General features: G+C 44.2%; 1 protein-coding gene across 3 annotated transcripts in view; it reads right to left on the bottom strand.

The window, feature by feature from the left end:
* Nucleotides 1–2,126: 2,126 nt before the first annotated feature.
* The window catches only part of LOC124044135 (glycogen synthase kinase-3 beta), a 55,554-nt gene continuing 44,678 nt past the window's right edge, over nt 2,127–13,002 (bottom strand). The window contains exons 4-11 of one of the 3 annotated variants that reach the window (XM_046363613.1): nt 8,718–8,828; nt 8,375–8,505; nt 8,079–8,185; nt 7,822–7,919; nt 7,228–7,335; nt 3,700–3,886; nt 3,378–3,476; nt 2,127–3,200 (exon numbers count right to left, since the gene is read on the bottom strand). In XM_046363613.1, the coding sequence (XP_046219569.1) occupies nt 3,130–3,200; nt 3,378–3,476; nt 3,700–3,886; nt 7,228–7,335; nt 7,822–7,919; nt 8,079–8,185; nt 8,375–8,505; nt 8,718–8,828 (912 nt within the window). In that variant the 3' untranslated portion in view covers nt 2,127–3,129. The other 2 variants (XM_046363614.1, XM_046363615.1) reach the window with 2 other exon arrangements.

Below are 13,002 nucleotides of genomic sequence, written 5' to 3'. Positions count from 1 at the left end.
GAGTGTGATGATGCCACAGTCGGTATATTATAGTCCACTATCCTTGCTTGTCTTTGTTTTGGTAACTGAAACGGTTGTGGTGTGGATTGACATGGTTCACTCTGGTTGAACTGGAGTCAGGGGAGAAAGGTGAAGTGGTCACACTGGTGGGATAGACGGCAACATAAACAGGACGGGATGGCACGGCGGGGGACATGATAAACCCCTCAGACCACAGAGGGATGGGGGTGGAAAAGAGAAGGGGTGTGTAGACAATGAGATACAATGTACTGCATTACCTCTGAGGATGGCTTGTCACAACATCAATAGGCGTAATGGCTTTGATACCAGAAGCATCATTTTGACTGAATACATAATGTACTCTAATGTATGTCTATGCTATGTTGACTCTGTTGTCTGTGTGGAAGATATTTCTGTACCCTAGTGAAGCCATAACAGCCATTGATTCAAATCAAGCACAGGCCTTTCTTCAAATCGGGACAACAATCTTGAACTATATATAGATAATGTTTTAAAAACAGATTTCTAACAAAAATCTTTAAACGTGGGGAAAAGGGAGAGAAATTCTAACGTTAAACTAACATTGGCACAACTATTGGCTGAAACTGAGATCTGAGAGGAGGGGGGAGAAAGTAATTCAACAGCACCTAAGGAGGATGTAAGGTTATGTGATGGGAGGGGGGAGAAAGTAATTCAACAGCACCTAAGGAGGATGTAAGGTTATGTGATGGGAGGGGGGGAGATAACGGGGCCAAGGCGAAGGTGTATGAAAGAAAAGGCACTCCAAACTATAGATACACTATACATGACCAGGTATTGTTCCAATAATACAGCTGTCATCTACTGTAATGTACAGGTACAGATTGAACTATATGGCTGGATAAAGCATCATCATCATCTACAATATCCAACAAACAAGTCTGTTTTTTGCTTCTTTTCTCCCCCCATGTCTTTGTTTTTGCTCATAAACAGTACAGAACTCTACATATATACTGTACATACCATGATCACAACATAAAAACAGAAGAAACTAACAAACATAAAAAACTAAGACATGAGTCAGGATTTGGTGAGGAGCATATGAACTGTGTACATATACACCGTGTAGTTGTGTTGTCGTATTGAACCTGTGTGAATATGTCTGGGTAAGTAAGACGCTCTACTCTGAGAGACTGGAGCAGAGAGGTGCTTGTGTGGTTTAGGTGGAGAGAGATAGAGGAAAGAGAAGAATGCTAGACTAATGTTCAATTAACGTTGGGCCAACATTTGATGAACATTGTACTAACACTGAGCCAGTGGTCACAATCGGAGAGCCAGCAGTGACAGAGAACTCCTCGCAATCTAGCCAGAAACAACAGAGACCTCTCCATGGCTGAATTCCAAAACAAATGCTGAGGGGGAAGAAGCTAGGGGTTGGTTTGGAAGACAAAGTCTTCATCTAAAGTGACAGAAAGAAGGTGTGGGGGGGGGGGGGGGGACATCCCCTCCAAAACTGACTGCATTACAACACAGTCATCTGATAGAGATAAATAAAACATAGTTGAGGAACAGAGCGTTTTTCTAGTCCTGTCTACAGCATTAACATAATAATTACATACAGGAAAACAGGGAAGTGACTGCTGAAAAAAAAGTATTTTCTAGCCAAAGAAATCACACCACCTTGCCTCTTCATGTCTTTAGGCAGTAGCAAATATTGCCCCTGCTCTGTGAGTCAACAACTAACCGTTATGGATTCTGAACCATTGAAGTTAAATATACATATATCTATATCTATATATATATTTGTACATAATGCAAAGTAATATATAAACGGTGTATGCATGTATCCACTGAGTGTACAAACATTAGGAACACCATCTGTTTCCATGACAGACTGTCCAGGTGAATCCAGGTGAAAGCTATCCCTTATTGATGACTCTTGTTAAATCTACTTCTCAGTATAGAGATAAAGGTGAGGAGACAGGTTAAATAAAGATGTGTAAGCCTTGAGACAGTAGAGACATAGATTGTGTACCGTATGTGTGACATTCAGACGTAATGGGAAAGACAAAAGATTTGAGTGCCTTTGAATGGGGTATGGTAGTAGGTGCCAGGCGCACCGGAGTCTCAAGAACTACAACGCTGCTGGGTTTTTCACATGCAACAGTTTCCCGTGTGTATCATTTATGGTCTACCACCCAAATGACATCCAGCCAACTTGACACAACTGTGGGAAGCATTGGAGTCATCATGGGCCAGCATCCCTGTAGAACAAGGGTGTTCCTAATGATTTGCACATTCAGTGTAAATGTAATACAAGCACACAGAACCATAGACATCTGACATGTCAATCTAAATGATCCCACCCACCCTAAGCCAAGGGAATATCAAATAAAAACAGAATAAAACTGTTCGCTAACCGTTTAAAAACAACCCCGAGCAAACCTCTGACAACATCAAAACCTCCCTTCTGATTGGACTGTCCACATATAGCAGGACCTTCATGCATCGGCGTGTGTTGGTAAGAATGTATGTGTGTGTGTGTGTGTGTGTGTGTGTGTGTGTGTGTGTGTGTGTGTGTATATGTGTGCCTCATGCCTAATTAGCTGAAGTGTGGACGTCAATGCAGGGGTGAAAGGTCACTCTGGGTACTCCTAACTACACTCAGGCCATGCACTACAGGAGGAGGAGCCTGGGTGGCCATCCAAACCAGGGGGTGTCAGAGGGGAAGTGAGGATATGAAGGGGTGTGGTGTAGAGAGAGGGCGAGAGGGAGGGACTGATCGTTAATGTGGGGGGGGGGCTTCATTGTGGACAAGGAAGAGGAGGGTGAGGGGACAGATAATTACTTTGATACATAGATTGTCTTCTTGGAAACATTAGCAGGCTAGTATTGTGTATATATGGTACATTTATATATGAATACTCTTATATTTCATCATCCTCCCCTGCCCCCACCACTCCCTCCCTCTAACAGGCCATAAAGATGTCCTCAGTGGAGTAGGTTGCAGAAATCAAACACTTAGATGGGTGACGTGGAGGGCGTTGTTGTTGTCATCTGTTTTAAACCCTGCCATGTCATCATTCTTACAGCTGGCACCCAGGTGCACCCCTGAATGGGGCGATGTGGGGGGGGTCAGAGAGGGAGGGTTCAGGAGGTGGAGTTGGAGGCAGAGGCTGAGGCGGTAGTGGTGCTGGGGCCACGATCTGTGCTGTTACCATCTAGAAAGGAGGACAGGAGAGTAGGGGGAGGAAAATGATTCCCTCATTTACACAATGAGTAAACAGGTGTTTTTTATAAGACATTTTCCTGGGAGAGAGAGACAGAGAGAGAAAAGAGAGAGAGAGAGAGAGAGAACATAGACCGAGTTGGAGAGGGATGGAGAGGTGTGGGTTAACCTGTGGTGACGGTGGCGTTGGTTGGGGTGGAGGTGGTGACCTGAGAGCGGGCGTGGGTGGGGATTAGGATGCTGGCCAGCGAGGGATTACTGGACAGCTCTATGAGAGAGACACGGTACACCAGATTACAGCAGATCACATCCACCACAGATAAACACATCCAAACACAACTCACACATAGGTCACATACACATATTACAGCAGGTAGCATTAGTACAGAGACTGACAGAGAGAGACCACATCATTATACATTTAGGAGAAGAAATTCTCCGTACCGCAGATAAAACAGACAGGCAGACAGTGTATTGACAAGGTGCTGTACCCTGGGTGGTGAAGTTGAAGAGAGAGGGTTTTTCTCGCCCGTTGGGCAGCTTGACATTGGGGTCCCTCAGCTCATCGAAGAAGGAGTGTGCACACGCCTCCAGGGGGGTGAGGCGCGAGGTGGGCGTGTACTCCAGCAGCCGAGAGCACAGGGCAATGGCCTCCGGGGGCGTGCGCGGCCGGAACACCTAGCAGCCAATCCAACGCAATGACGAGTCAGGGGGCCAATCACAAAGGCAAGACTAGAATCAGTAAACCAATCAATTTCAAACTAGTATCATGAATACAATGATGTATGCGGTCATGATAGCAGGTGTGAGAGAGGAGGATTTCAGTTTCTGCTTATAGATATGAAATGGAGAGAGAATGTAATTATTATTATTATTATGAATGTTACAGATATTACCTAACTTAACTGACAAGGGTCGACACAAAGGTGAGGGTGATATACATAGAAAAATACATGACCGTTCAAAATGTGTCACTTAGAAATGTCCTTGTTTTTGAAAAAAAAACAACATTTTTTTTTGTCCATTAAAATAACATAACATTGATCAGAAATACAGTGTAGACATGGCTAATGTTGTAAATGATTATTGTAGCTGGAAACAGTTGATTCTGTTATGGGATATCTACATAGGCGTACAGAGGCCCATTGTCAGCAACCATCACTCCTGTGTTCCAATGGCACGTTGTGTTAGCTTATCAAAGTTTATCATTTAAAAGGCTAATTGATCATTAGAAAACAATTTTGCAATTATGTTAGCGCAGATGAAAACTGTTATCCTGATTAAAGAAGCAATACAACTGGCCTTCTTTAGACTAGTTGAGTATCTGGAGCATCAGCATTTGTGGGTTCGATTACAGGCTCAAAATTGCCAGAAACAAAGAAACTCATCAGTCTATTCTTGTTCTGAGAAATGAATGCAATTCCATGCGAGAAATTGCCAAGAAACTGAAGATCTCGTACAACGCTGTGTACTACTCCCTTCACAGAACAGAGCAAACTGGCTCTAACCTGAATATAAAGAGGAGTGGGAGGCCCCGGTGCACAACTGAGCAAGAAGACAAGTATATTAGAGTTTCTAGTTTGAGAAACAGACGCCACACAAGTCCTCAACTGGCAGCTTCATTAAATCGTACCCGCAAAACACCAGTCTCAACACCAACAGTGAAGAGGAGACTCCGGGATGCTGGCCTTCTAGGCAGAGTTCCTCTGTCCAGTGTCTGTGTTCTTTTGCCCATCTTAATCTTTTATTGAGATATAGTTTTTCTTTGCAAGGCCAGCATCCCGGAGTCGCCTCTTCACTGTTGACGTTGAGACTGCTGTTTTGCGGGTACGATTTAATGAAGCTGCCAACTACTTTTTTTTCTTTCAAAAACAAAGACATTTCTAAGTGACTCCAAACTTTTGAACGGTAATGTACAGTCGTGGCCAAAAGGTTTGAGAATGACACACATATTAAGCCTCTTGAGGATTGACCACACGTTCTCAATGGGATTAAGGTCTGGGGAGTTTCCTGGCCATGGACCCAAATTATCAATGTTTTGTTCCCCGAGCCACTTAGTTATCACTTTTGCCTTATGGCAAGGTGCTCCATCATGCTGGAAAAAGGCATTGTTCGTCACCAAACTGTTCCTGGATGGTTGGGAGAAGTTGCTCTTGGAGTTTGTGTTGGTACCATTCTTTATTCATGGCTGTGTTCTTATGCAAAATTGCGAGTGAGCCCACTCCCTTGGCTGAGAAGCAACCCCACATATGAATGGTCTCAGGATGCTTTACTGTTTGCATGACACAGGACTGATGGTAGCGCTCACCTGGTCTTCTCCGGACAAGCTTTTTTTCCCGGATTCCCCAAACAATCGGAAAGGGGTTTCATCAGAGAAAATTACTTTACCCCAGTCCTCAGCAGTCCAATCCCTGTACCTTTTGCAGAATATCAGTCTGTCCCTGATGTGTTTCCTGGAGAGAAGTAGCTTATTTCCTGTCCTTCTTGACACCAGACCATCCTCCAAAAGTCTTCACCTCACTGTGCATGCAGATGCACTCACACCTGCCTGCTGCCATTCCTGAGCAAGCTCTGTACTGGTGGTGCCCCGATCCCGCAGCTGAATCAACTTTAGGAGATGGTCCTGGCGCTTGCTGGACTTTCTTGGGCGCCCTGAAGCCTTCTTCACAACAATTGAACCGCTCTTCTTGAAGTTCTTTATGATCAATAAATGGTTGATTTAGGTGCAATCTTACTGGCAGCAATATCCTTGCATGTGAAGCCCTTTTTGCGCAAAGCAATGATGACGGCACATGTTTCCTTGCAGGTAACCATGGATGACAGAGGAGGAACAATGATTCCAAGCACCACCCTCCTTTTGCAGCTTCCAGTCGGTTATTCAAACTCAATCAGCGTGACAGCGTGATCTCCAGCCTTATCCTTGTCAACACTCACACCTGTGTTAACGAGATAATCAGTGACATGATGTCAGCTGGTCCTTTTGTGGCAGGGCTGAAATGCAGTGGAAATGTTTTGGGGGGATTTCAAATAATTTGCATGGCAAAGAGGGACTTTGCAATTAATTGCAATTCATCTGCTCACTCTTCATAACATTCTGGAGTATATGCAAATTGCCATCATACAAACTGAGGCAACAGACTTTGTGAAAATTAATATTTATGTCATTCTCAAAACTTTTGGCCACGACTGTATATTTGAACTTTGTGCCTCTGTTAAAACCACGAGGAGGGCTCATTGTCCATAGATTGTCCTCTGTATTTGTCCAGTTCAAGTGTAAAGAGCGCAGCCCTACAGGAGCAGGGTAGGAGACTCTAGGCCAGTAATGGGCAACTCCAGTCCTCGGGGCTATCAGTCCCCATCCCTAGCAAACACAGCTGATTGAACTATTTGCATTTTAAACTGAAGATAAGGATTAGTTGATTATTGGGCGTCAGGTGTGTCAGCTGGGGCTCAGGAAAAAGTATGACAATAATCAGAACCCAAGGACTGAAGTTGTCCATCCCTGGTCTAGACAGGCAGCACAGAGACTGGGTGGCTAGAAGATGCAGTACTAGAGAACAAGCACAAGGTGGAGTCTAGGGAGACACCAGGAGGACCTGCTCTACAACACTGCTCATTTGCCATTTGACTTGGGCCCTGTTCAAATACTGTGACAATGTCCTCTTTCTAACTCCCTTTCTTGAGGTTATCACCGACCTGACCTGAGGACTTCTTCATGTGCCCTTGCAGATTAGAAAGAATCTGATGGTTGTAAGAAATATGGTAGAAACCCCAGCTAGTCTACCAGGAAGCTAGTGAGGCTAGACGCAACTGTTACCATATAGCTTACACCTATCCAACCCTTACAAATCTAGGTGGGGCCCATCATGAAGTGTCTAGGTGAAGGGGTTTATTTTGGATATTAGGGAATACAGATATATGGGATGGAAGAGATGAATGCCTGGCATGCTGGCGAGGAGAGCAGAGAGATGATGCTAGGGGTGGGGGTGGATTGTAGAGTAGTAAAAGAGTTCCTGTACCTGTTGACTCACCTTAGTCCATGGGTGTGCCTTAATCTGGGGGAATTTGAACTCTGTGTAGTTGGGGTTCATCTCTCGGATCTGCTCCCGTGTAGGGGTCCCCAGAACCTACAGCACAGAGACAGGAGAGAAGAAGAGAGGGGAAAGGAGAGACGGAGAGAGGGGGAGGGAGAGACGGAGAAAGAGAGGGGGAAGAGAGGGGAGGTAGGGAGAAAGAGAGAAAGAGATGGACAGAGAGAAGAGGGGGAGGGAGGGAGAGACGGCAAGAGAGCGGAGGTAGGGAGAGACAGAGAGAGAGGGGAGGTAGGGAGAGACAGAGAGAGAGCGGAGGTAGGGAGAGACAGAGAGAGAGGGGAGGTAGGTAGAGAGAGAGAGAGGGGAGGTAGGGAGAGACAAAGAGAGATGAGGAAGAAAGGGGAGGAAGAGACGAATGAGGAGAAGAATATGACAAAAAGAGGAGAGTGCATGAGCAGTGAAGAGACTTAGAGACAATTTACAGTGAGAGAGAGACAGGTGAGAGTGTGCCGACTTTCATTCGATGAAATAGAGAGAATTGGTTGACAGACATCCTAACTGACAGGCTTGTATCAGTACCTTGATGATCTCCACCAGCTGATCCACTCCACTGTCGCCAGGGAAGATTGGTTGCCCTAGCAACAGCTCTGCTAGCACACATCCAGCTGACCACACATCTGTAGAGGGGGCGGAGCATAAACAGGAAGATGTCGTGATTAGCATACCTGCTCTAGAGGTGTAGTTTGACTTTAAACGGTTAGCATTTAGCCTATATATGCTAGGGTTTATATGAATTTCAATGGGGTTTAGCTGTACGCGGTTAGCTGTTAGCTCACCTATGCTGGAGGTGTAGTCAGTGGCACCAAAGATGAGCTCGGGGGCTCTGTAGTAGCGAGAGCAGATATAGGACACGTTGGGCTCTCCACGTACCAGCTGCTTAGCACTGGAGACACAACATCACCACACACTGTCAGTCACATACACTCCTCATCAATCATCATCATCATCATAGTTATCAATATCATAGTCATCTTCATGATCATTAACATCACTGTCATAATCATCCTCATCCTCATCCTAGCCAATCAAAGCTAATGAGAACTGCAGATTCTTTCACATAGTTCAAACTGACCTGCCGAAGTCACAGAGTTTGAGCACAGCCGTCTCGGGGTCCAGCAGCAGGTTCTGGGGTTTGATGTCCCGATGGCAGATCCCAAACGAGTGGATGTAGGCCAGACTCCTGAACAACTGGTACATATATAACTACAACACACACACACACACACACACACACACACACACACACACACACACACACACACACACACACACACACACACACACACACACACACACACACACACACACACACACACACACACACACACACACACACACATTAGAAATGGAAAGCAGAGGATACACATGATGGCAACATAGTGTGCACACATACAGGCACTCACACACACACACACCTTGACATAGACTATGGGCAGAGTCTGTTTGGCTCGGCTGTAGTGTCTGGCAACTCTGTAGACTGTCTCAGGAACATAGTCCAGAACCAGGTTAAGATACACCTCATCCTTCTGTTACAGAGAGAGAGAGAGAGAGAGAGAGAGAGAGAGAGAGAGAGAGAGAGAGAGAGAGAGAGAGAGAGAGAGAAGAGAGAGAGGGGGGAGAGGTTAGGCAACACACACAGACAATGTAACTTGTTTGACGATCAGTGACACTTCACTCTGGCATGCCCATGTCCATCTCATAGACTGTCTGCCAATTCTTTACTCCCTCCATGTCTCTGTTTTGTCTTGTCTTCTCCCTCTCTCTCTCTCGAAAGCATTGGTTGCTGTGGTGACAGCGAGGAAACAGCCTGTTTGTGTGATGATATCACTGTGTCTGTACTGTGCTCCATTGTGTAGTGTTTCCCCCGAGGGCAGGAAAAGCACGCCTGCGTCACCAGCCTCTTGACGTGACGCACCACCGCAGACAGTGATGTAATTTCCTGCCAAGGGCACAAGGGGGCTGGGTGGAGACAGGAAGTGCTCGTCTGGCCTCAGTGACCCATAAAGGATGTCATTTGTCCCCCTAATGCACCCCACTCCTATACCAAGCCTACCACTCGATTCCTCTTCCTTTTCCTATGATCTGATTAGTGAAGGTCGATGGCCTGCCATAACGTCACATGCCATCCGTTCTTCATCTTTGAGCTCAGACTTTACCCACAATTCCTCTGGATATGCCCAAAGAAGGTTGTAGTGAAACGGCAGGTCTATGAGTGTACCTTCTTTCCCAACTCAACCTTTGCATTCTACTCCCTCTGTTCCATTTGCTAGCAAAGCCAGTTAGCAAACTAACCTGAGCAGACAGAGTGTAGCGTGAGAAGCTAGCTGGCTGTTCAGGTGAGCTAGTGTTATCCTGGATTCTGGTGAGAAGAGGGGCGGGGGGGGGGGCACATCAACACATCGATGGCCCTGAACGAACTTTATTTGACTCTATGTAAACTGGAAACCACAGAGGTTACATTCATTGTAGCTGGGGATTTTAACAAGGCTAATCTGAAAACAAGACTCCCTAAATTCTATCAGCATATAGATTGTGCTAACAAAGCTGGAAAAACCCTGGATCATTATTCTAACTTCCGCGGCGCATATAAGGCCAAATGGAGTCGTTGTATATGTATATATTGTACTAATTTAAACTGCTGCATCTACTGCATCTTTCCATCTTTATGTAATACATGTATCACTAGCCACTTTAAACTATGCCACTTTTATGTTTACATACCCTACATTACTCATCCCATCTCATATGTATATACTGTACTCTATCATATGTATATACTGTACTCTATATTGTGTTGCTGGTTCGAGCCCAGGGAGGAGCGAGGAGAGGGATGGAAGCTATACTGTTACACTGGCAATACTAAAGTGCCTATAAGAACATCCAATAGTCAAAGGTTAATGAAATACAAATGGTATAGAGGGAAATAGTCCTATAATAACTACAACCTAAAACGTCTTACCTGGGAATATTGAAGACTCATGTTAAAAGGAACCACCAGCTTTCATATATTCTCATGTTCTGAGCAAGGAACTGAAACGTTAGCTTTCTTACATAGCACATATTGCACTTTTACGTTCGTCTCCAACACTTTGTTTTTGCATTATTTAAACCAAATTGAACATGTTTCATTATCTACTTGAGGCTAAATTGAATTTATTGATGTATTATATTAAGTTAAAATAAGCGTTAATTCAGTATTGTTGAAATTGTCACTATTACAAAAAAATTCAAAGCGGCTGATTAATCGGCATCGGCTTTTTTGGTCCTCCAATAATCGGTATCGGTATTGAAATAAATCATAATCGGTCGACCTCTAACACACACACACACACACACACACACACACACACACACACACACACACACACACACACACACACACACACACACACACACACACACACACACACACACACACACACACACACACACACACGCGCGCGCGCGCAAAAGACATGTCATCCATCCTGGTTTATACAGGTTAAAGGTGATGGTGTTCACACCTCTTCCACATACTTTATTGCTAACAGTAGGATTTACAGAGAAAGAGACTCCGTCCTGCTGTTAGTGTAGCGCCCAGCAGGCTATATTTATCCTAACAGCAGTGATGACTCACTTCCTGCTTCACTACAAAGGCACTTCCTCTCAATAACACAGCTAAACCTTGCACCTTTACCAGCTAATACAGAGACTTTACTTAACTCACTTAATCCTCTTGGTTCCTGGAGGAACATAGAGCCTGTACTAAAGTTTCCCAACATTGGTGGTAATGCATATTAGAAGTATTGTAACGAACGCCAGGGTAGGGAAGCAAACCCAGGTCACTGGCGTGAAAGGCAAACACACTACACATCGCACTAATATGGTTAACCCACTTGGTGGGATTTGTAACGTGGCTCATATAGTGAGGATTGCTACAGTATTCAAGTGACCAAGGGAGAGATAAAGATGAGAGTCAGAGAGAGAGAGAGAGAGAAAGGAGAGAGAAAGACGAGAGTCAGAGAGAGAGAGAAAGATGAGAGTCAGAGAGAGAAATGAGAGAGAAAGATGAGTCAGAGAGAGAAATGAGAGAGAAAGATGAGTCAGAGAGAGAGAGAGAGAGATAACTAGCACTCATTGAGAACGCTTTTATTCACACTAGAACGTACGTCAGAACACTGGGTACATAATCATCTCGGAAGACTAGAGCACTGTTAAAAAGCACACGCCTGCTATACTGTCAAAGACATATAAAGATATTGGCCCTGCCAACCAGCTGCAGACTGGTACCCGTCTGCACAACCTCTCCTCCCCCATTCTCTGTACCTGGGCACTGATCACACACACACACCTCTCAGTCCTGCCAACTGTACACGAGACACGGCTTAGCCAAACCTAGAGGCATGCCGTGATCTCACAGTGCCACTGTGTGCTAGAGCTCTTAAACTCGCACTGTGTTTGACGTGTGTTGTGTAAGTGAGTAAAGAGTGAACTGGAACAGTGTTTAATCAGTCCAGACTCCAGATCTTACATAACTCCACATAACTCTAATTGCTACTACTAATTGCTATTGCTAACACTATTGTTACTGCTAACACTATTGCTACTGTTAACACTATTGCTACTGCTAACACTATTGTTATTGCTAACACTATTGCTACTGCTTACACTATTGCTACTTGCTAACACTATTGCTACTGCTAACACTATTGCTACTGTTAACACTATTGCTACTGCTAACACTATTGTTATTGCTAACACTATTGCTCCTGCTTACACTATTGCTACTTGCTAACACTATTGCTACTGCTTACACTATTGCTACTTGCTAACACTATTGCTATTGCTAACACTATTGTTACTGCTAACACTATTGCTACTGTTAACACTATTGCTACTGCTTACACTATTGCTACTGCTAACACTATTGTTACTGCTAACACTATTACTACTGTTAACACTATTGCTACTGCTAACACTATTGTTATTGCTAACACTATTGCTACTGCTTACACTATTGCTACTGCTAACACTATTGCTACTGTTAACACTATTGCTACTGCTAACACTATTGTTATTGCTAACACTATTGCTACTGCTTACACTATTGCTACTTGTTAACACTATTGCTACTGCTTACACTATTGCTACTTGTTAACACTATTGCTACTGCTAACACTATTGCTACTGCTAACACTATTGCTACTGTTAACACTATTGCTACTGCTAACACTATTGTTATTGCTAACACTATTGCTACTGCTTACACTATTGCTACTGCTAACACTATTGCTACTGCTAACACTATTGCTACTTGTTAACACTATTGCTACTGCTTACACTATTGCTACTTGTTAACACTATTGCTACTGCTAACACTATTGCTACTGCTAACACTATTGCTACTGTTAACACTATTGCTACTGCTAACACTATTGTTATTGCTAACACTATTGCTACTGCTTACACTATTGCTACTTGTTAACACTATTGCTACTGCTAACACTATTACTACAGCTACACTCTTGGTTAGAACCATCGCTGCTGTTAAAAGCTACCACTACTGTTAACAGCTAACATAGCTCCTAGGCTGCTAAAAGCTAACAACTGTTAACAGCTAACACAGCTATTACGAACAGCTAACACAACCGTTAATCTGCTACTACTGGCACTGCACTCTACACTAGACATGAGCCATCTGACCAGGACCCATCTTCAGAC

The sequence above is a fragment of the Oncorhynchus gorbuscha genome, linkage group LG09 (assembly GCF_021184085.1).
Source record: "Oncorhynchus gorbuscha isolate QuinsamMale2020 ecotype Even-year linkage group LG09, OgorEven_v1.0, whole genome shotgun sequence".
Lineage (NCBI taxonomy): Eukaryota > Metazoa > Chordata > Actinopteri > Salmoniformes > Salmonidae > Oncorhynchus > Oncorhynchus gorbuscha.
Note: the sequence above shows the minus strand (reverse complement) of the source record. Positions and strands in the feature narration are given on the sequence as shown.